Raw genomic sequence first — 22,590 nt, forward strand, 5'->3', positions numbered from 1 at the left:
AGTAGGGTCATCTCTTAGCAGGAAGGACAGAGGCTTGGAAAGGGCAGGTTAGAGCTACAGACACAGATGTCAGGATTATCTGAATACAGGGGCAGCTGAAGTCCTTTGTGACTGAGGTCACCTGGACAAGGGGGAAAAAGGACCAAATATAAAATTGGGGGAAAACTAGACATGAGGAAGAGAAGCCAAGCAAAAGCAAACAGGCGGAGGGAAAGGCAGCAGAGTACATCCTTTGGGGGGCCCGGGAAAGAAGACTGCAGGAGGAAGCGCCTTGGCCATCAGTGTCTCAGCTGCTTTAGAGATACCAGAGTGGGTGTGGGCTTCAAAAAGTATAGTTAGTCAAGATTCTGTGTCCCCCACACCTCATTGGGAGAAAGAAGAAAGCAAGAACACAAATCAATTGCATTCATTTACTCAGTCAATAAATATATTTATTAAGCATTGCCAATTGATTAGGCGCTATGTGAAGTGCTGGGTCATGATGGTGGAGGAGAAACAGTCCCTGCCCTCATGAAGCTTCTATTCTAGCATAAGAGACGGACAAAAAAATAAGTTAATTCTTGCAGGTAGTGATATACAGGGTCCAGCAAAAATAACACCCATTTTTATGAGCTGGTAATCTATTTTAAATCTTTTATTACAAAAGCATAAGCATGTATTTCTGTAACATAATATCACACTCAAGCACACTATATGACATTTTAGGTGAAATGTCCAAATTGCTGTCCATCTTGTGCGAGACATTCATATACTCTACCAGCCACACTCAGTGGCGTTACTTCTGCCAGACCCCACATACTATGAAGAAAACCTGTCCCTGAGACCTGTGATAGTACAGATGGATTACTGACCTTAGGCTAGGTCATAGCCTCACTGAGAATATGATATTTAGGCTGAGCCTAAAAGTTGACAAGAAGCCCACCATGGCAATAACGAAAAGAAGAGGGTTTCAGAAAGAAGTAACTGCGTGTGCAGAGGTCCTGAGTTTGGGGTGGGGGGGAGAAGTTTATAAGCTCCGGGAATGAAGAGGAGGCCAGTGTGCTGGAGGGTCATCAGCAAGGGGAAGACTGGTGTGAGGTAAACCTGGGGGTGGAGCAGGAGCCAATCAGCAGAACTGAGGGGCCACGGAAAGGACTCTGAGTTGTCTTCTAAGGACAAGAAGACCCATTGGAGAATATAAGGGCAGAAGGAGGAATAGTTTTCAAAACTGTCAAGCAAAATTTTCAAAATCTGCATTCAGCCCAGTGCCTGACAACTTCCTCAGAAATAAGCCTGTCCAAAGTTGTTCAGAGCAATGACACCAAAGCTCTGCCAAGGTCTCAAACACACAACTTACTAAGGCAGGACAGAGTGGTGAGGAGGAGCACTAGAGGTTGTCCTCAGACACCTCCAGGGACCTGAGAGCCAGTTCCGATCATTCCCAAAGCACCCCAGTTAGGGAAGCGTGGGTGGCACTGGGGTTCTCCCACTGTGCTTCAAACGGTCTGCCTGTGCTTCTTACCCCTAGAGGACCCTGTCCCTAGGAGAGTTCCCAAAAGTGACACCCAGAAAAAATGTGGTAGATGAATTTGATTTATTTTTGACCAAGTTGCATAATGCAGAGTTATCAATGTACAGAAAGATCCAAGTGTTAATATAACAGGCGAAACGCTGTCATGAAATTTGAAAAATTAATTTGACCTGGCTAACACGAGGATTATCTGCTCATGGAGCCTAGTTTCAATGATTTGTGACCATAGATGAACATAATTAAAACAAACCAAATCAGGAAGAAGAGCCATGGAAGCTTGGGAAGAAAAATTTCTTTTGATTTAGATTTTAAACAACAATTGACTCTGACAACCTCATCTTCTTGAAAATAGAAATACACCCAGGGGATGAGACAATGTGAGACTGATAGATGCATTCTGATTAAAGGGCTGAGGGATTCCAAGTAGAACACTTAGTAAAAGCATGTGGAAAACAGCTACCCAGGGAGGGAGAGGCAGGGGCTTCTGCAGTTTTAAATGGCAGGCGTGTTACGGACACATGCAGAAAGATGTTGGAGAAGATGTAATGCTGTTAGATGAGCCAGGTAATTACCTAGGCATCCTGCAGGGAAGGGTACCTGGGTGTTGGTGCATCTGTTTGCCATGTAACACTATAACATGATGCAGAAGAATCACGTTGTCATGCTCAAAAGCATCATACCAACAAAGGGTATTTACTGTGCCCACTGCCCAGGGTTTCCAGAATGCTCTTTGAGTCACTACCCTTCTCTTAGAAAAAGAAAGTGCTGAAAAGAAGACTGGCAAGCCTACGCCTGGGGGGTCCTCTCCCAGCTCACTTGTCCATGCAAAGAGGGGCCTGTGCTTGAAGACACCAGCATCAGGGCCCAGACAGGAGGCAATTCTGCAGGGCCAGCCTGAGCTCTTCCTAAACAGTTCACCCTGAGTTGCCTGAGTTAAACAGCACAGAAGCCCCCAGGTAGCCACTGCCTTAGCAGCTTTGGGCTTCTGCCAGAGGCTTCAGAGCAGCGGCCCTGAACGCTTTCCATAACATGCACCCCTGGTAATCATCACAAACACAGCATGGAACAGCGGGGCGCCCAGGTTATGGGACAATTTTCTACGCAGCCTATACTTCCTCCCCTTTCTCACCCACGTAGAAATGCATATTTGAAAAAAAAAAGTGCAATTAGCATGATGAAAGGAGTAACTTTGAATGAACCTCACTTTTTTTTAAGTATTTGCAAACCTCAGTATATCACTAGTAAATTCTGAGCCCTCCAAGGTCAGGACAGCTGAGAGCCTTGAGACAGGGCAGGCTGCACGTCCCCCCCTCAGCCTTGAACACTGGAGCAGCGCTTTCCTCATCGCGCAGCTGTCCGACCGTAATCTCCCATAACTCCGGGGCGGGGCGGTGAGTACTTTTAGTTGTAGGACAAAGGGTTCCATCGAGTAGGGGGCGTTGCAGAGGAAAGGTGGGGCCAAACACACACTCACCCTTTCACAGCTTCGCCAAGCACTAGCATGGCTTTTTCCACTTTACCTACAGTCCCACCTTGTGCCCTCTAACCCTCAGCACCGTGCACAGGCTGGCCCAAACCTGAGTGTACACAGCTATGACTGGTTATGCAGGAGGTACAAACTCTACTAAGGACACTGTCCTTCCCCACAGGGACCTGAAGAGAAATACACACCTAAAGAAGATGGACAATGGAGCCTTCCAGGGGGCCACGGGGCCTACCATCTTGTGAGTACAGTGGTGCTGCCTCACCTCCCCACCCAGTGCACACTGCCCAGGGCACCCCAGCAGGCCTGCTTACGGTGTCCAGCCGCATCACGCCAGCCTGGTTTGTGAGGCATCAGGCTCTAGGGCTGCGGTAACAAAGTCCACAGACTGGGTGGCTTAAACAACATAAATTGATTGTCTCTCAGTCCTGGAAGCTAGAAGTCAAAATCAAGGTGTCAGCAGGGTTGGTTCCTTCTGAGGGCTGTGAGGGAAGGATCTGTTCCAGGCCTCTCTTCTTACTGCTGGTAGTTCCTTCTGGTTATGGTGAAATAATTCGAATCTCTATGTGGCACTCTATGTGTATCACACATAGTTGGAGACAGCTCCCAGTCATAGTGGATTAGGGCTCATCCTAATGAGTTCATTTTAATTTGATTACCTGTGTAAAGACCCTATTTCCCAATTATGTCACATTCTGAGGTCCTGTGGGTTAGGACTTCAACACATGGATCCGGGGAGACCCAAATCAACTATAACGCTAACTATGGAGGGCCGCCTCATGTGCAGAGCGGGAGGCTGTGCTGCTTGGGAGCATCAGAAGCAGCCACTTAGAAGATGGGCAGAATTTTTAAATTTCCACTGATGGTTCTTCCTCCTTACAACAACTTGTTTGTAGTTTTCTTGGACATGGCCTCAAGTCTAGACAAACCAAGGAGTTCAGGACTTTGTTTATGAAACCTGAGCTTTCCACACAGCCCTGCATGCATGGATGAGTTCGCTTGCTTTGGACTGTTGTATCCAGTCTGCCTTTACAGAACGTGCATTCTGCTTCCCAGGTAGATGATGGCTAGCACCACGCAGCAGGTCTTAACAGCATAACCAGCCTGTGCTGCATGAAAACCTACCCTGCAGGGCTTGATCAATCAAAGGCAAAGCATCTGAAGCCCTGAGTGTTTCCCCTGGGGTAGAGCACAAAAGCTGATGTCCCTGCATGTGCCTGCTGTCTCATAAAGCAGATAGTTCATTCACTTCTGCTAAGTGGAGAAAAGTAGAGGGAGAGAGAGGGGGAGAAAGCAATTGGGAGAGGCGGGGAGAGAGAGAAATGCTAATGAATGTATGGCAGGTACAAGGGGTTATACTCAACCTTGAGAAGAATAATGGGGCACATTAAGAAAAAACACAGACTAGCTCTTTTGAATTTAGATCTTAATGAGAGTAACTAAAATGGAAAATCAGGGGAAAGGCAAGATGGAGAAAAGAATCCTCAGAACCTAGAACGATGCTATTGTTCAGAGGAGGTTTCATTCTATGAATCAAACAAATGTATAAAATAAATAAATAAATAACCTTTCTCCCTTGTATTTTTCAGGGATATTTCTTCCACCAAACTGCAGGCCCTGCCTAGCTATGGGCTGGAGTCCATTCAGAAGCTAATTGCCACATCATCCTATTCTCTAAAAAAATTGCCCTCAAGAGAAAAATTTCCCAATCTCCAGGATGCCATATTGACTTACCCCAGCCACTGCTGTGCTTTTAGAGACTTGCCAACAAAAAAGTAAGTAAAAGACAAAAGGTAAAGCCTGTCAAGCTGTGGCAGAAACTCAGACATCAAAACAGTCAGCTGGTGGACGGCTCCCTGCCTTTTCACCCCTGCCTTCTAGACCATTTTCAGATAGACAGGGAGACAATGAACCATCCTGGTTAATCGGGAAAACGGATTCCAAATAGTCAACTTACCCTGCAGCTAAAAGACCTTCATGCCCTATCTTGAGCTAATTGAGTTATAGTCTTAAATTATTAGGCTGTAATAGCAGCTGCATAATGAATACAAAACTGGCATCTCAAAGATCAATTAGCTCTAATCCTTATCAGACAGCATCATTTCTAAAGAGGTAGGGAAGCGGCCTCAAGAGGGTCAATTTTACTTAATGTCTAAATATTTAATTAAAAATAGACCAAAAAAAAAAAAACCCTACAGAAGGGTTTTGTTTAAGCTATTTCTCTTGCAGCAGAAGGCCATCTTCTTTTTCAGACAAAATCCTCGCTCCCTAAGACTCAGCTCAGGGAAGAATAAGGGCAAAGCTCCTGGCTGGTTTGTGTCCAGTGAGGGGCATCTTACTGAGTCAATGGGTTCACTTCATTCCTGAATGGAATGGCAGGGTGTACAGGATTTCATTCTTTCATTAAAGCGCTGTTTTCCAGACTTTTTTTTTTACTGAGATGCATAATAAAAAATACCTTTTTTACACTGCAACCCAGGGCACATCACATATGTAACTGAAAGGAAACAAAGCAATACTTAACTTTTCACAGAATGTAATGCATTCTGACACTTTCTTGTCTATTTTACTCTGTTTCATTTCCTGGTTGTTTGTTTGTTTGTGAGTGCTCTGGGAGCACAGAGGAAGAGTTTTTAAATGGCAGGAGGGCTTGTGCAAGGCTTCCTGAGAAAGTTACTTCGGCTGAGCCTTGAAGAACAGGTCGGCTAGGCAGGTGTGGGAAAAAGCATGCCAAAAAGGCAAAATAGCTCAGAGGGTGGGATGAGAGTCATTCAGAAAAACTGGAACCAGAAGACTTCTGGGTACATCGAAGAAGGTGAGTGAGGAGAGGAAACTAGGGAGAGATGGGCTATGATGGGCTCTGACTGCCAGGCCAAGTTGCTCAGAGGATGGGGCACCATTGAAGAATTTAAAGAAAAATTACTCAGATTTCCTTTTGTAAAATACCACTCTGGCAGCAGGAGGGAGGTTGGGTTGGAAGTGAGCAAAGCTGGTCAGAGACCAACAAGGAGAACAATACAGACACTGGTTCTAGACACCATTTTTGTAGCAAAGAAATCACATCCTTTCTGAAATCACTAGCCTTTAAAAACCTTAGTTCAGGGGCTTTTATTCCAGCAGATGAAAGAGACTATCTCTAGGTATAAAAAAAGGAGAGTGGGTTATGGAATTGTGGGCCAGTATCAAAGTATAATGGGAATGTAGTCACACAGGTGCTGTCTTGATTGGTATTAACTGATTCCTTACATATCCCTAAAGCTCGAAACCTTCGATGCTAGTGAGGATGCAGAGCCTGAAGCTGGGCCAGGGGGATGTTTGTGCAATCTCTGAGTCAGCCCTCTGCCCTGCAGCTGCTAAGTCTGGATGATGTTCACAGCTGCCTGGGCTTAGGACCCCAAAGACCTCCTTGCTATCCATGATTAAAATTTCAAAAAAGATAGAGTAGATGGAATCCAGTGCTATTATCTGAAGGACAAGAACCACCACATTTCATGTTAACTGTAGATTGGTTCACACAGAATCTCTTAGTGTCAGATTAGAGACTCTCTCTCTCTCTCTCTCTCTCTCTCTATCGCGCACGCGCGCACACACACACACACACACACACACACACACACACTTTGATCCAAATTTTGGGATGTATAATCCTCACCCCAAATAACAAGCTGATTAATTGTTTAAAGCAAGTCCAGTATAGTTCTAGTTCAAGTCAAATAGTTCTGATATATTCTCCACTTTCCTTCTTTTGTACAAAGACATTCCTGAAATGAATTATCTTGTTAAGATAGGGGAAGAAGAGTGTATTGAGGAGTCTGATTTGGATAGACTCATTTCTCCCTCCTCCTTAGGAAAGGTCGAGGTTCTCACAACCTGTTTTCCTTTCTTCTATTTCTTCATCAGTTTTTTTTTTTTGTTCCTCCCCTTGGTTTCATTTTAGGAATGTAAGTATAGAGCTTCTTTTAATTCCTTGTCATTTCCCCCCTTTCTATTGGCTGAAGTGCTTAAAGGGAAAGATGAAGGAAAAGGGACCACCTGCATGTATTTCTGCACATAACTGAAAAAAAGCAGAAAATTCACATAATGATGTCAGGTCCAGAATCTTCAAATCCTTACAAAAGAGATTCCCAGTTACAATTCAAAGAGAATGAGGACAGCGGTGAGGAGCAGACCTTAATATACCATAAAGGTAGCTTTTAATGAGCATTGAAAAAAAACCGTGATTCAATATGACAAATTTAAGTTTTTTTCATCTCTAGAGCCTGCACAAAACACTTAGCATTCAGAAGCATTTTATCAAAGCTGGAAGCACTCTAATGACAATTCAGAAGCCTTTACTCTCTCCCCAGGAAGCGTTTCAGTTAGGACAATGGTGCAGAACACAAACTTGGAGTAATAGGTAAAGAATTTGGATGAACAAAGCATAAATAGACATGATCAAATTTAGTTTAAAGACCAAAAGCTCAAATCCTTTTTTTATCCCATCTCTTCTCTTTCAGGCAGAATTTTTTATTTGCCATTTTTGAAAACTTTTCCAAACAATGTGAAAGCACAGCATGGAAACCAAATAATAAAACGCTGTAAGTATTTGCATGCACAGAAACTCAGGAAGCCATAGCTCATTCTGTGTGCCCCTTATTATTATCAGTGCCAAAAATTTTCTTTTGATGAAAGTCTTGGTTGGGGGGCTGTTGGAAAAGCATTTTTAATAGCTTTAAAATGAGAACTTTTCTTTGCAAGTGGCATCCACTTGATCAGGTATCTTATTCAACTTGTTTTTAAAAGAAAACAAACCTCTCTAAATAAGTACCTACATGTTCATTCTACAACAATATTAAATTCTCCTCAGAAATTCAAGTTACATTTGCAAGTGTTTTAATGTCATTAAGGGCTTGTTTAAATGGTAACTTCATTTGCAGGAATTATCACTGGTCATATGGTCAGCCTCCCATGAAGACTGACTGATGGCAACACAGCTTCTAGAAGGAGTTGCTTCCTTCAAAGAGACTTAGGCCACCTTGACCACTCTGCTCTGGAGCTTAAAATGACTCAGCCTTAATGCTATCACTAAAATACACTGGATGGGAGCTATGTTTCCATTCTATTGACTGACATTTTTAACATTTTTTCTGGTTGCCCTGGCATCTCGCATACCTTCAAATGTAAAAAAACGTGCCTCAGACAATAACCCCAGTGTCCCCACGTCACGTTTACTGCGATTTAGCAGATTTATCATTTCCCCCTTATGTCCTTCAGGCTACAAAACCAGATGCCCTTCTAAGAAACCCTGCCAACCTCCATTCCCACTTCTACAACTTTTTCCTTCCTTTTCCCCCTATCAATCTACAAGCTATATAAAGGCAGTGGTATGATGGAAAGACCCTGGGTTTCCAGTCTCCTCAGAGTTGGATGTGAATCCTTGGCAATAATGTTCCTGTAATGCTGGGTATTCCTGGATAAGACTTACCTTTTTTGAGCCTTTTTTTCCTCAGCTCTAAGGGGCAGCAGAAATATTATTTGGCTTTCAGAACTATGAGACTGAAAGGAGTTGTTGAAAGATATGACAGCATCAAGGGGACATTATAAATATTATACCTTATATCCTTCTTTTCTTTTTCTTTTAATTATGTCTGTCCCCACCTGGCCTCCAGTGTTGCTTTTCCTCATCCTTCCCACTCTTCCCTCTTGATATTCTTTCCATCAATCACCTTCCACATTACTCTTTTGCGATCGTATAGCTTTTTTCCTCAACAGGAAGCCACTTTTGGGTACAATCAATAGTAGCACCAAGGGGTGGTTTGGGGGAATGGGAAACTCCAGCTCCCTCTCAATAATCCTCATTAGCCCCCACCGCAAGCCTTCCCAAATGAGTATAAAATCTTAAGTTTGCTAACACCGCTTTAAAACAAGTCTCCAGCATCCACAAAACTACCTGAAATTAGTATCTTCAAATCCCTACAGAAGAGATTCCCAGTTATAATCTTTAAAAAGTGTGCTTCCTGAAAAATCATTTTTGTGATAGATTCCCTTCCCCCGCTTCCCACCAGGTTGCTAATCTTGAGTCTCTGGAGTTTAGACATTCTAGAGCCAGCCACTAGGCCTTATCTGCTCTCCCCAAGATATGGTATCTTACTGCTAGGGCTGGCCCGGTGGTTTTCCTAAAACTCTATCTAGTCTTTTCTCCTTTCTTTGTTCATAGTGACTGGAGCAGTGGTGCTACTGCTTCTCCTTCCTCTGACTCAATATTGCTAAGCCTATGTGAGTCCATTCACATTCCCTGCATAAGCCTTCAGTACTAACCACAGCTCCGGCTGGGTTTTGTCAGTAAGCATGCTGCTGCCCTCAGGAGCCATCCCAGGACACAAACGTAAGTAGCAGCAGAGGGGTATTTGGTCGGAAGCTAAATCGCCAAGGAGAAAATTGCTAGATAGATGCCCAGCGATGCGAACAGCAAAAAGAAAGAAAAGAAAGGGCAAAGGACAAGGAGAGTGGGAGACAGAACATGTTTGACCTCTTACTGAACTAAATTTATTCAGAAATCCTGGCAGAAATGTTAGAAGTTTGAATTTGTGCTTCTAGAAATGGATGTAGTTTTGGTAAGGGGAAAGGAGTAAGGAAAATTAAGGCAGCAAGGGTTGGAAAGTTTTCACCTGATTTAATAGAAGCTAGTATTTCATAGTAATCATCCAGGAAGCTTGCTTAAAATACTGATTCCTGGGCTCTGTCCCTAGAAAGTTTGATTCCAGATTTGAAGTAAAGCCAGGAATCTGTATTTTACAAATACCCTGGTGATCCTGGTGGAAGTGGTTCAAGGACCACACTTTGAAAAACACTGACTAGGAGATGGTAACATGGAGGAAAGGCCTCTGGGTTATGGGTACGAAGACCTAGCGCTGCCACTAAGTGCCTAATGCTGAGGGATCTTAGGCAAGCCACTTACCTGATTTATCTTGATTTCCTTACCATAAAATGCAGGGCTCAAGGAGTTGGTCTTAAGGACCTTTCTAACGCGTAGAAATAACCTATTTTCTTTAATCGTTTATAACCAACTTCTCTCTTAAAGATTAAAAATAAGTAGATTGATGTGCGTGAAATGAGGACAAACAAATGTGCTCCTTATATTTAATAACAAAACAAGTGAGGTTCCTTTACAGTCTTCTGTGCGTAGTAGCAGTCCTTCTCCAGTCCAGTTCCAAATTGGTTTCTATGACTCCTAACACCTTTTTAAAGTCCCATGTCATAGATTTATTTTTTTCTTTTTCTTTTTCTTATTTTTATTTATTTTATTTTTAATCTGTGTTTTTTCCCTTCAGTCATCCTATTGCTCAAATACATCATTTTACCCACTCACTGAATTAGGTACACACTTCCTTATATAGAACATGAGAAGCTTAAGCTTTGAAAGTAGAGAAAAATACTCTTTTAATGTGTGAGGAACCATCAGGTGAAATACATAGTTGTAATGGTCCTGACAGAAAAAAAAATATGCCCAATTCTCTAGCTCCCAAGATTATAGTAGCAGACTGTGGGCAAAGAGAAAATCTGTTGAGCCTACATGCATCATACCGCATGCTGTGACTGTCCCTATATCCTCTCGGTTCCTCTCAAAGCCAGGATTACTCTGGTTTATTCATTCCACAAACATTTCTGGAATTGATATTCTGAGCCAAAACCGTGTGAGGCACTGAGATTTCAGAAATAAGTAAAATCTAGTCCCCTGCCTTCAAGGAGCTGATCAACTATTAAAGCAGACAGACACTCACCATATGCAACATGATGACAATGTGGTTTGACAATTACAATAGTACCTAAGTACAACCATAGCAGAGAGAAGGGGGAATAAAGTACTTGAAGGTTTAGAATCTAGAAAGAGGATGATGAAGGGGCTTCCCTTTAAGGATGAGGAGGAATTCATCAGAAAGATGAGAGGAAAGAAAGAAAGAAACAGTGCATATGTTCAAAGACAGAGGATGAAACAGTAGGACTGATTCTGAGGGCCCCAACTCACTTCATGTGACCAAAGGGGTAATTGCACAGGAAATTTGCAAGATAATTATAAGAATCCCTAATATTCACTGAGCACTTCATATGTCAGGATTTATTCTAAACATTCTACATGTATTAATGCATTTAATCCTTAGCATGACCCTAACAAGGAAGGTATGACTATTATCCTTATGTGGCACATGAAGAATTTGAGGCACAGAGATGTACTTAAAAAAGGCCATTCCAGGAGGGATGTACAGATGAACTGGGTGATGGTTACTATTGGAGGAAAGATGCCAGGAAGAAAACATATAACTGTCCCTTAAAGGATGAAAACCTGAACTCAAAGAGGAACAATGTGGTGAGAAGGGAGTGGCAGACATGCGGCTGTTTCTTCACGAAGGACAGGGTCGCTCTTCAATCCAACTCTCTGAATTTTATTTATACCCCTAAGGAATATCTGTTTTCCCAATTCCTTCCTATCACCCGTGATTATATTCTTCCTCTGCCTCTGGGCTTCTAGCAATCCATCCCTGGTTTCTGTTCCTCTCTGGGCTAGTCAGTTAGCAGGGACTGAGGCGCAAACAAGCGCACCGCTAGCTGACTGCATTCAACAGTGTGAGCTTTCCAGTCCCATTTGTGTTCTACCACAAACAGCTTGATAGCAGTTTGGGTGGCAACTGAATGAGATAAATAACTAAGAAAATGCCAAGGAAGGATTCTTTTTGATTTAGCAAGTATACTTTATTGTCTCTAAATTTGTTTCCCAAAGAAAATCATCCTCTGTAAATAGCTTCATTAAGTCTTTGCATCAATGTTTAAAATCTATATATAAAAAAAAGTCTAAATGGTGTTTTAGTCCCTTCTTAAACTCCTACATCAATTCAGAGTTCTCGGATAATTTAACAAATAAATGTAAGACTGAGACTGTTGTGGCTTTGTTTCCTTTTGTTTCTTAGGCTTTAAAAAAACACTAAGGATGCTTGTTAAATTTTTTTTTTAAATCAGAATCATAGAAAATCCCTTAAGTTTACATTGAGCTTAAATATTCTTCTTACAGTTATTCTACCATCTTTGCTGAGAGTGAACCGAGTGGCTGGGATTATGACCATGATATCTGCTCACCCAAGACAATCCGATGTTCTCCTGAACCAGATGCTTTTAATCCCTGTGAAGATATTATGGGCTATGACTTCCTTAGGGTCCTGATTTGGCTGATTAATATCCTAGCCATCATGGGAAACATGACTGTCCTCTTTGTTCTCCTGACCAGTCGTTATAAACTGACAGTGCCCCATTTTCTCATGTGCAATCTCTCCTTTGCAGATTTCTGCATGGGACTCTATCTGCTGCTCATTGCTTCAGTTGATTCCCAAACCAAAGGCCAGTATTATAACCACGCCATAGACTGGCAGACAGGAAGTGGGTGTAGTGCTGCTGGCTTTTTCACAGTATTTGCAAGTGAACTTTCTGTGTACACCCTCACAGTCATCACACTAGAAAGATGGCACACCATCACCTATGCTGTTCGGCTGGACCACAAGCTACGATTAAGACATGCCATTCTGATTATGCTTGGAGGATGGCTCTTTGCTACTCTAATTGCCACGTTGCCCCTTGTGGGTGTGAGCAATTACATGAAGGTTAGCATTTGCCTCCCCATGGATGTGGAAACCACTCTCTCACAGGTCTACATATTAACCATTCTAATACTTAATGTGGTGGCCTTCATCATCATTTGTGCTTGCTATATTAAAATTTATTTTGCAGTTCAAAATCCAGAGCTGATGGCTGTCAACAAAGATACAAAGATTGCTAAGAAAATGGCAATTCTCGTCTTCACCGATTTCACCTGCATGGCACCTATCTCTTTTTTTGCCATTTCAGCTGCCTTCAAAGTGCCCCTTATCACAGTAACCAACTCTAAAGTTTTACTGGTTCTTTTTTATCCTGTCAATTCTTGTGCCAATCCATTTCTGTATGCAATTTTCACAAAGGCATTCCAGAGGGATTTCTTTCTGTTGCTGAGCAAATTTGGCTGCTGTAAACGTCGAGCTGAACTTCATAGAAGAAAGGATTTTTCAGCTTATACCTCCAACTGCAAAAATGACTTCACTGGATCAAATAAACCTTCCCAGTCCACTTTAAGGCTGACCACATTGCACCATCAGTAATATACAGTTGAAAAAACTTGTAAAGAAAATGTTAACTGTTACATCAGTAACTACATTTTTGAGCTATACTTCAATGTGTAAAAAATTATCCGTACCAGTAATTTTAATGAAGAGTTGGTTTTAGGAAGTTATTTATTCTTAGGCACATTAGGCAAAGAAAGACCTATACCTAGTTCAAAGCATGATCCATTGGCATCGCCAGTCTGAAAACTACTTGTCGTTGGTACATGATGACATATGATACAGAAGATGAAAGTGTTTAGAAACTTTTATAGCAATTTTGACAGAGCAATTTTATGTCTGCTGACCCTACTATTAAAAAAAATTAGGTTTTTTTTACATCCACTTTACATGTCTTTTCTCATTTCATCTTTGTAGCAATTTTTCTTGCATTTTATAAAAACATTAGTCTGTAACAGATTTGAAATTTAAAATAACTTGTCCTTTTCTTCAGATAGTTTGAGAAACACACTCTAGAAATGCACTTTTCCATCTGGTAGCCACTAGCCACATGTAACTAAATTTAAATTAAATTATAAATGTTGTTCCTCCGTTGCACTAGCCACATTTCAAATGCTCAGTAGCCTCATATGCCCAGTCATTACCATACAGATACAATACAGATACAGAACATTTTCAGCATCACAGAAAAGTTCTTTTGGGTAGTGCTGTTATACAGACTTTCATTCATCCCCTGTCTGGGTTTTATTATTTAAAATATAATGTAAGTTAAGCATCTAAAGGTACTTTTCAGCCTATTTTCTTGATTTGGTGTTCAGCCTCTTAAGACCAATGAAATATTAAAAAAAACTGTAGACTCCTTATGGGTAAGAACATATCTCAGTGTTGTTTTTCTGTCTCTCAGCTCAGGATCTTGGCAACGATTTGCAATAAATGTGCTGAATTACACTGGAGTTACAAAGTCTATGAGGAAAAAAAATTTTATTTTCCAGGCCCCATCTTTTTATTTACCTAAGTAAAAGCAAATACTTAAATATTTTAAAATACTTAACTTTCATCCTTTCTGTCCTTTGGAGGGTGGTAAAGAAATATATATCCAATATTTGCTAGAAAATATTTTAATTTATCAGAATTAATTCACACAGGACAAATAAATTATAGTTTTAATTGCAGTGTTTTTTTGTATGCTCCTTTGACTTTTAAAATAAATTTTGTTGAAAGTTTATTATATGAAACAATAAGTATTTTATATATGTTAACTCATTTAATCTTCATAAAACTCTATGATGCAGGTGTTATTATTCACATTTTATAGTAGAGAAAACCTTATTACAATTTCCCCAAGTTCTCAAAACTAATAAAATATTCAGTTAATAAAATTTAAGCTCAAAGTTCTGATACAGGACCCCAGCCTCCATAACAGCAAATCACAGTCATCCCAAGGCTTGTTTCATGGGTTCAAAGTTCCATAAATTTTCCCCAAAATTTTATTTTTGACAAAATAAAGTTGAAAGAATTATATAGTGCACACCCATGTATTAGAGTCAACATTGTAGTATATTGGTTTCAATTATATATATACTATATAATTATCTATCTAGTATTTACCCATCCATCATTTCTGATGCATTTTAATGTAAGCTGAAGATATTAGTACTTGTCATCCATAAACACTTCAGCATACTTATCATTAACCAATGTTCAATATTTGTTCACATTTTTAGGTTAAATTTATATTTGGTGAAATGGACAAATCCTAAGCATACCATTTAATGAGTTTTGAGAAATGAATATACACGTGTGACCCAAAACCTCTATGAGGATACAGAACGCTATTACCCTCAGAAAGTTCCCTCATGCTCCTCCCTAGTTATTCCCTCACCCCTACTCCCCAGAGGTAACAATAATTCTGAGTTTTTCCCCATAGGTTAGTTTCCATTTATATGAAGTTCTACAACAAATGAATCATACAGTATATGCTGTTTTGTGTAAGGTTTCTTTAACTCAGCACAATGTTTTTGCTATTCACCCATGCCGTTGCCTGAATCAGGAGTTCATCCCTTCTCATTGCTGAGTGGAATTCCATTATGTGAACATAACACTTTCCATTCTCCTATTAATGGATAGCTCTTCCTTGATACTTTTTTAAATAAATGTATAGTCATAACTAGACTCTACACATTTAGCATGCTTTCAATCTTTATGCCATTGTGAAGTGATTCAAAATAAGTTATAAAAGATTATGCACTGTACAAATATCACTTCTCTGTAATGTTTTTCACATTTCTGACATTTTTACTCCATAACTAGTTACATTTTTTTACTCAGACGCAGTCCTTTCTCTTGTAAGTTAGTGTTCTAGAACTTATCTCAGTGATTTGAGAGAATACTAATTAGCCATATTGCTATATATATTACAATAAACTTTTTGATTCATACATAAATCCCAGGACCAAAACAACTAAGTAAACAAAAAGCAGAAAGTATAACAAAAGAAAAAAAGAAAACGTCATTGTGGAGACACTTCACTTAAATTATGTACTCTTAAATATTGTTTGAGCCCAAGGTGCTCATACATATACTCTGAAAATACCTTGTATGGCCTTTTCCACAAATATTAATCTTTATTTTCAACATTATAAGTATTTTTTTAAAAATTTTATTTATTTTTTGAGAGAGGGGAAAGGAGAGAGAAAGGGAAGCATCAATGTGTGGTTGCCTCTCACACGCCCCCCACTGGGGACCAGGCCCACAACCCAGGCATGTGCCCTGACTAGGAATTGAAACAGCGACCCTCTGGTTCGCAGGCCAGCACTCAATCCACTGAGCCCCACCAGCCAGGGCTCAACATTATAAGTTTTAACATACCCAGTTATAGTTTACTGTCACCCTCAATTCTCACATCCTTTCATTCACTAAGACCTGCTAGTAATTCCCTTGAATTATTTTCCACATCAATTCTGTCCTTTGCATTCCTACTGCCACTCCCGCACCTCAGGCCATGTCCCCTTACCTCTGGAGTACTATCACATCTCCCTCACTTTTACTGATATTCAACCTTCCCCATGTCCACACACTCATACCTACCACCACTGATTAATCTGCCTAAAATTCTATTGCATCTTATTACATACCTGCCAAAAATGCCGAGCAGTTCATCAGTACCTATAAATAAAAGTTTTAGCTCCTAGACTAACATTCCAAGAGCTCCAGAATCCACCCTCAATATGCTCACTTTATCTCCTGTTTTTCTACATGAAACAATTTGTGCCACTTAGTTTTCCATAGCCATGCCCTGTGTATCTCCATTCTGGTGCCCATGCCACTCTCGCCATCTGGAAGGCCTACGTCCTTCCCTGTCCTCCTTCTGCATCCTGTAAGACCCCCACTACAGGTTTATCTTCTTTATCAAGCTCTCCTTAATACCCCTCCCCAATCTACTATAGTCAAGACACCTCCTTTATCTGAAATAAAATAGGGTACAAATAAAATGTAACCTACAATGGTTTCTCTCTTTGGACTTCTTTAGCACTTGTCATCTATATCATCCATTTGTCTTTTATTCTACACTGCTGGGTATTATTAATTATCTTTATATGTACTGTATATCTATTATTTCACCTATGTTGTATATTTCTTTAGTGATACATTCATCTCTTTTTTTGTTTCTCCCACTATATCTACCCTAAAACCTTACACATGGTAGGTGGTTAATATTTTTTAGATGATTCACTTTTATAACTGAAATAGAAAACAATCACTCCCCCTAAAATCTTTCCCCCTAAGATCAGGAACAAGTCTGCTTTCACCACTTCTACTCAACACAGTATTGAGTTATGGCCACAGAGATCAGACAAGAAAAAGAAATAAAAGGTATCCAAATTGGAAAGGAGGAAGTAAACCTGTCATTATTTGCACATGACATGATAGTGTACACAGAAAACTGTATAGACTCCACCAAAAAAACTACACGACCTAATAAATGAATTTGGCAAAACAACAGGATACAAAGTCAATATTCAGAAATCAAAGGCATTTTTATACACTAACAATGAAATATCAGATACAGAAATTAGGGGGGAAAATCCCATTTACTATAGCAACAAGAAAAAAAATAAAATACCTACAAATAAACTTCACCAAGGAGGTAAAAGACCTGTACTCAGAAAACCACAGAACACTAAAATAAATTAAGGAAGACACAAATAATTGGAAGCATATACTGTGTTCATGGATTGGAAGAATTAACATCATTAAAATGCCCATGCTACACAAAGCATTCTATAGATTCAATGCAATCCCTATCAAAATATCAGTAACATATTTCACAGATCTAGAACAAATATTTCAAAAATTTATATGACACTAAAAAGAACCCCCAGATAGTCTCAGCAATTCTGAGAAAGAAGAACAAAGTAGGAGGGATCACAATAACTGATATTAAACTATACTACAAGGCCACTGTAATTAAAACAGTCTGGTGGTACTGACATAAGAACAGAAACATAGACCAGTTGAACAGAATAAAGAGCACAGAAATAAACCCATGTCTCTGTGGTCAATTAATATTTGACAGAGGGGGCAAGAGCATAAAATAGAGTAAAAATAGCCTCTTCAATAAATGGTGTTGGGAGATCTGGACAGGTACATGCTAAAAAATGAAACTAGATTACCAACTTACCATACACCAAAATAAAGTCAAGATGGATAAAAGACTTAAATATAAGTTGTGACACCATAGAAGTTCTAAAGGAGAAAATAGGCAGGAAAATTTCAGATATCCTACCATAGCAATATTTTCACTGATACGTCCCCTCAGGAAAGGGATATAAAGGAAATAATAAACAAATGGAATTACATCTAATTAAAAAGCTTCTGCACAGCTAAACAACAAAATGAAAAGGGATCCAACCATATAGGAAAACATATGTGCCAATGATACCTCAGGCAAGGGTTTGATCTCCAAAATATATAAAGAACTCAAACAGCTCAACACTAGGAAGACAAACAATCCAATTAAAAAATGGGCAAAGGACCTGAACAGACACTTCTCTAAGGAGAGCATACACAGGGCCCAGAGACACTTTAAAAAGTGCCCAACGTCATAAGCCATCAGAGAGATGCAAATTAAGATCACAATGAGATACCACTTCACACCTGTCAGAATGGCCATCATTAACAAATCAACAAACAACAAGTGCTGGCAAGGTTGTGAAAAAAAAGGGAACCCTTGTGCACTGTTGGAGGGAATGCAAACTGGTGCACCCACTGTGGAAAACAGTATGGAATTCCCTCAAAAAACAAAAAATGGAACTGCCTTTTGATCCAGTGACTCCACTGCTAGGATTATACCGAAGAATCCTGAAACACCAATTCAAAAGAACTTTTGCACCCCAATGTTCATAGCAGCATTGCTTATGATAGCCAAGTGCAGGGAACAGCCTAAGTGCCCATCAGTAAACGAATGGATCAAAAAACTGGTACATTTACACAATGGAATACTATGCAGCAGAAAGAAAGAAGGAGCTCCTACCCTTTGCAAGAGCATGCATGGAACTGGAGAGCATTATGCTAAGTGAAACAAGCCAGGTAGTGAAAGACAAATACTATATGATCTCATCTATAAGTGGAACCCCATCAATCAAACAAACAAATGAGCAAATAGAACCAGAGGCATGGAAATAAAAAACAAACTGACAGTGACCAGAGGGGAGGAGGAAGAGGGATAAAGGGGGTAAGTAGGGGAAAGGTCAAGTCAAGGAACATGTACAGAGGACCCAAGGGCATGCACGATTGGGTGGGGACTAACTGTGAGAGTGGGGGTGGGGGTGGCGGGGCAGGGGGGAGCAATGGGGAGAAATGTGGGACAACTGTAAATGAACAACAATAAAAGTAATAATAAAAAAATCATAAGGGAAGCCTTTCCCTTATGAGATGGTCTCATAGAAAGCGCGTGTTTTCTTCAACTGTATAATCTCTGATAAACAAATCATAAAAATATCAAATTCTCAGGAAATTTATATTTCTACCTTGCATTGTTTTCCACAATGTTTGATACTATCACTGGTAGGTTGCAAAACGACTAAAAACGGTTAATTAACCTGGAACAACTCATCTTAACTTACATATGTTTTCAAAAAGGTATTTTGTCCTCCATTCATAACATTGTTTTAGTTTTCGCAAAAATGTATTATGTCCATGTGTAAGTTAAGAATCTTATGTCGTGAAGATTTTAATAAGTGTGTTCATAATTGGAAATGATCTTTTCTTTGAAAAATGCAATATTTTATTAATATTGAGTTTCTTCCTAAGAGTTATTGCCATGGGCTTACTATTTATAACTTAGGTTTCTTGTTATAAATCACAAAGTTTCCACCTGGCATAGAGTACATTTAGATGAAAAACCACATGATATTAACCTACTACCATGAGTCAAAAGAAAATCCCCCACTAAATTCCCCAGCTCAAAACTCCAATTAACTGTTGCTATTCAAACTAAGGTTGTTAGTTTTCCTACACTATTTAAATGACTAAAACTGAATGCCTCAGCCAGAATTGGAGCCTCACTGGCCTATGATGTCTGAGCCATGCATATGATTATTTACACATATTATATAGCACTTTGATTAAAAAAGGTAAAGAGGGTATTCCAGGCAAGGCCAGTCGTTCAGTCCCTCAGACACAACTATGCAAACTCAGTATGACCTTCTTAGCCTAAAGGGAGAGCTAGAAAGTATATAAGAGAACATGTAGGATGTCAGCATGAGAAAAAGTTTGAACTGGGAATTATGATACATGACACTTGCACAAATTTCACTTAACACAGCAAATTATAACTTCTATAATTGTAACCTCTACCTATAAAAAGGTATAGGATGACATTTGCCAAGGAATTGTATTTATAGGAACTCAGAACCTACCTTTGACATTTTGTTATAATATGCAACAAGAATTGTCTAGCTTGGACATGGTGAAGAGGTTCCTAAAAGTAAAAGTAGCATCACATCAAAACCAAGTCTTGTATCAACTCCACCAACTCAAAGCGTTTAAATAATAATTCTCTCTTGGAATAAGATTTGTCTCACTCTATCTTTAGCGCATGCATTAAAAATATCTTTTAACTATGAATCATGACCCATCAGTAGGTAATGAAATCGATTTATTGAGTCAATACCATCATTTTTAAATGCAATAGAACAAAGTCAAATAGAAAATATGAGGCTATCTTGTGCTAAAGACAAGCATGATTTTCTGAAATTTTTATTTCATTTGTTATTTGTATCTATGTACATGAAAATATATACGTATTATAGTTTATAAAAGCTGTAAAAATCACTCATTTAGACAACTTCTCAAGAACCAAAATTTTTTCTAGCATTATTTGAAACTAATAAAAGGGTGTGAGGTCCAAACTAATTGGGCAACTCTCAACCCTCTCTGCAATCACCACAAAAACTATCATCATTTAGCATGCAAGGATAATTATTATTGGACTTTGTTTTATTTTGTAGTAAGCCAACTTTTAATTTTTTTTTTTTTTGCATTTTTAAAAGATCAGGTCATGTAGAAATTCAAATGGAACAACTGTGACTTTTGCCTCTAATGATAAAATGGACCACACAAATAAAGATGACCTATGTAATAGTGGTAATTGTAATATGTCACTAAAAAAAAAAAAAAATCACTGAAGCAAAGTGATGTTTTAAAATCCACACTGGAGAAAAGGGAGAGGAATTTTAGAAACAACTATTATTGCATTTCCCAAACACTTAAACTAACACACTAAAGGCCAATTCCCAAGTGAATTCATCTTGTCAGTAAATTCAGTCCTTAATTTACAATCAGGTTTGTCTACAACACATACAAGGTGACTGGATGAGCCTGGAAAGAAGAAAGGAAGACTATGAAGTGTAATCCTCCACCCTGGAGGGGTTACACTCAAGGACAGACACAAGGAATAAGTGCCTCTTCATGGTTTTCATGTAGAAAAGATGGCCACTTCATAGTAAGCAACATCCAATGAGAACCCAGAGCATCCGGAAGTTCTCCACAGAGGAGGGTCTGGAATAGCAGTGGTGGTAGGGTGAAGAACAATCATGCTGAGGATGAACAGGACGTAGCTGGAGAACCAGCCCACTTACTAGTACTAACTAAATGCGTATGCAGCTGCCAACTTCGGACCAAAGACAGTACCCCACATGTTGTCCAAGACTCAGAAGGGATTTATCCAGATTTAGAAATGATCTAGCATGGTAGCTAAGTCCCTTGGTCAAAACAAGACAAGTGTTGCAATAAATTAAACTCTCTAATTGGGATTGCCTTTGAAAAAGAAATGGGGATTTTGCCCCGTAACCTGACAAACCCAGGTACCCAATTCTTAGGGACCTTTTACAGACCATAACCCACTCCTCCCAGCACTGCTTTGTGTGTGAGAGTACTGTCCAGGAGAACTCCATTCAGCATGGAAACTAGGTATCCTAAATTTAGAGAACATGTGTACTCTACTCCTTAAGAGAAGCAGAAGGTTGAGGAAAATGTTCCTGTGATGGAGTTGAATCTTCTAAGGAAAAGTATTACAGAATAATTTGGGGGATAATTTGCTTTGTTTTTATTGGTGAAGGAAAATGAGAGCTATTTGTGTTTTATGCTATTTTTTTCTCTCCATGATATTAAGACGATTATCCAGGTCTTCTTGTTGCAGAAAGATTAGGCACTCTCTTCTGGCCAAAGCAGAGATTCCTGAAGAGAATCTCTCTTCCTAACTGATGTTTTAGGAAAGCCTAACCTCAAAAAAGGAACAAAAGGAGTATCTCTGAGAGAGAAATAGTTTGCAAAGGGGACTTCCACTGTAAAAAAAAAAAAAAAAAAAAAATTAAGAAAAAGATTAAGAAGAGAGGGAAAAGCCACTATGGCTAGGAACAGGGCAGAAGTGTGAAGTTTCAAGAGGTAGAAATGGGAACCTAACCAACTCCTCCCTCACAAGAATGACCTGGCCACAGGATATGCTCAGAGAGGCTGATTCTTAGTTCAGGAAACCTTGCCTCAGCAAAGATTTCCATGTTCATGTATAGTGTGCACTTAGCAGAGGCCTCTGCCTCCAAAGGACCATCTGGGCTTGTGCAATCAGCAATTGGCTAGCAAGGAGTGTAGACTAAAAGACCTAGAGCGGTCTTGAATTTCCTGCTACTTACTTGGTGAGAGGTGAGAGGAACACTGGCCCCAATCTAACAATTGATGTTGACTATGAAGGGGATTTAAATTTTGCTTCAAGATGAAATAAATGTGACATTTCTTCATGCTCCAGCACACCTGATGTATCTATGTTTTGTAAAGGTATAGTAATTTAAATTAGTAAATGAGAGAAATATAAAACGGTATATTTGTATCTGCATCTGAATTATAATTTTATTAAATTCCTTACAATGAACCAAAAATTTGAGCAGCTCTGTGGACTATATTTAAATAAAAATAAGTCTCAC

At 39.6% G+C, this 22,590-nt stretch overlaps 1 protein-coding gene across 1 annotated transcript in view; it reads left to right on the forward strand.

The window, feature by feature from the left end:
- LHCGR (luteinizing hormone/choriogonadotropin receptor) overlaps positions 1–13,231 on the forward strand; it is a 51,536-nt gene extending 38,305 nt beyond the window's left edge. The window contains 4 exon segments of the mRNA XM_054575399.1: positions 3,160–3,234; positions 4,583–4,768; positions 7,490–7,570; positions 12,037–13,231. Coding sequence (XP_054431374.1) covers positions 3,160–3,234; positions 4,583–4,768; positions 7,490–7,570; positions 12,037–13,231 — 1,537 coding nt within the window.
- Positions 13,232–22,590: the final 9,359 nt, after the last annotated feature.

Source organism: Pteronotus mesoamericanus, unplaced genomic scaffold, assembly GCF_021234165.1.
Source record: "Pteronotus mesoamericanus isolate MK-2021 breed Mesoamerican mustached bat unplaced genomic scaffold, CSHL_Meso_final contig_291, whole genome shotgun sequence".
Taxonomy (NCBI): Eukaryota; Metazoa; Chordata; class Mammalia; order Chiroptera; family Mormoopidae; genus Pteronotus; species Pteronotus mesoamericanus.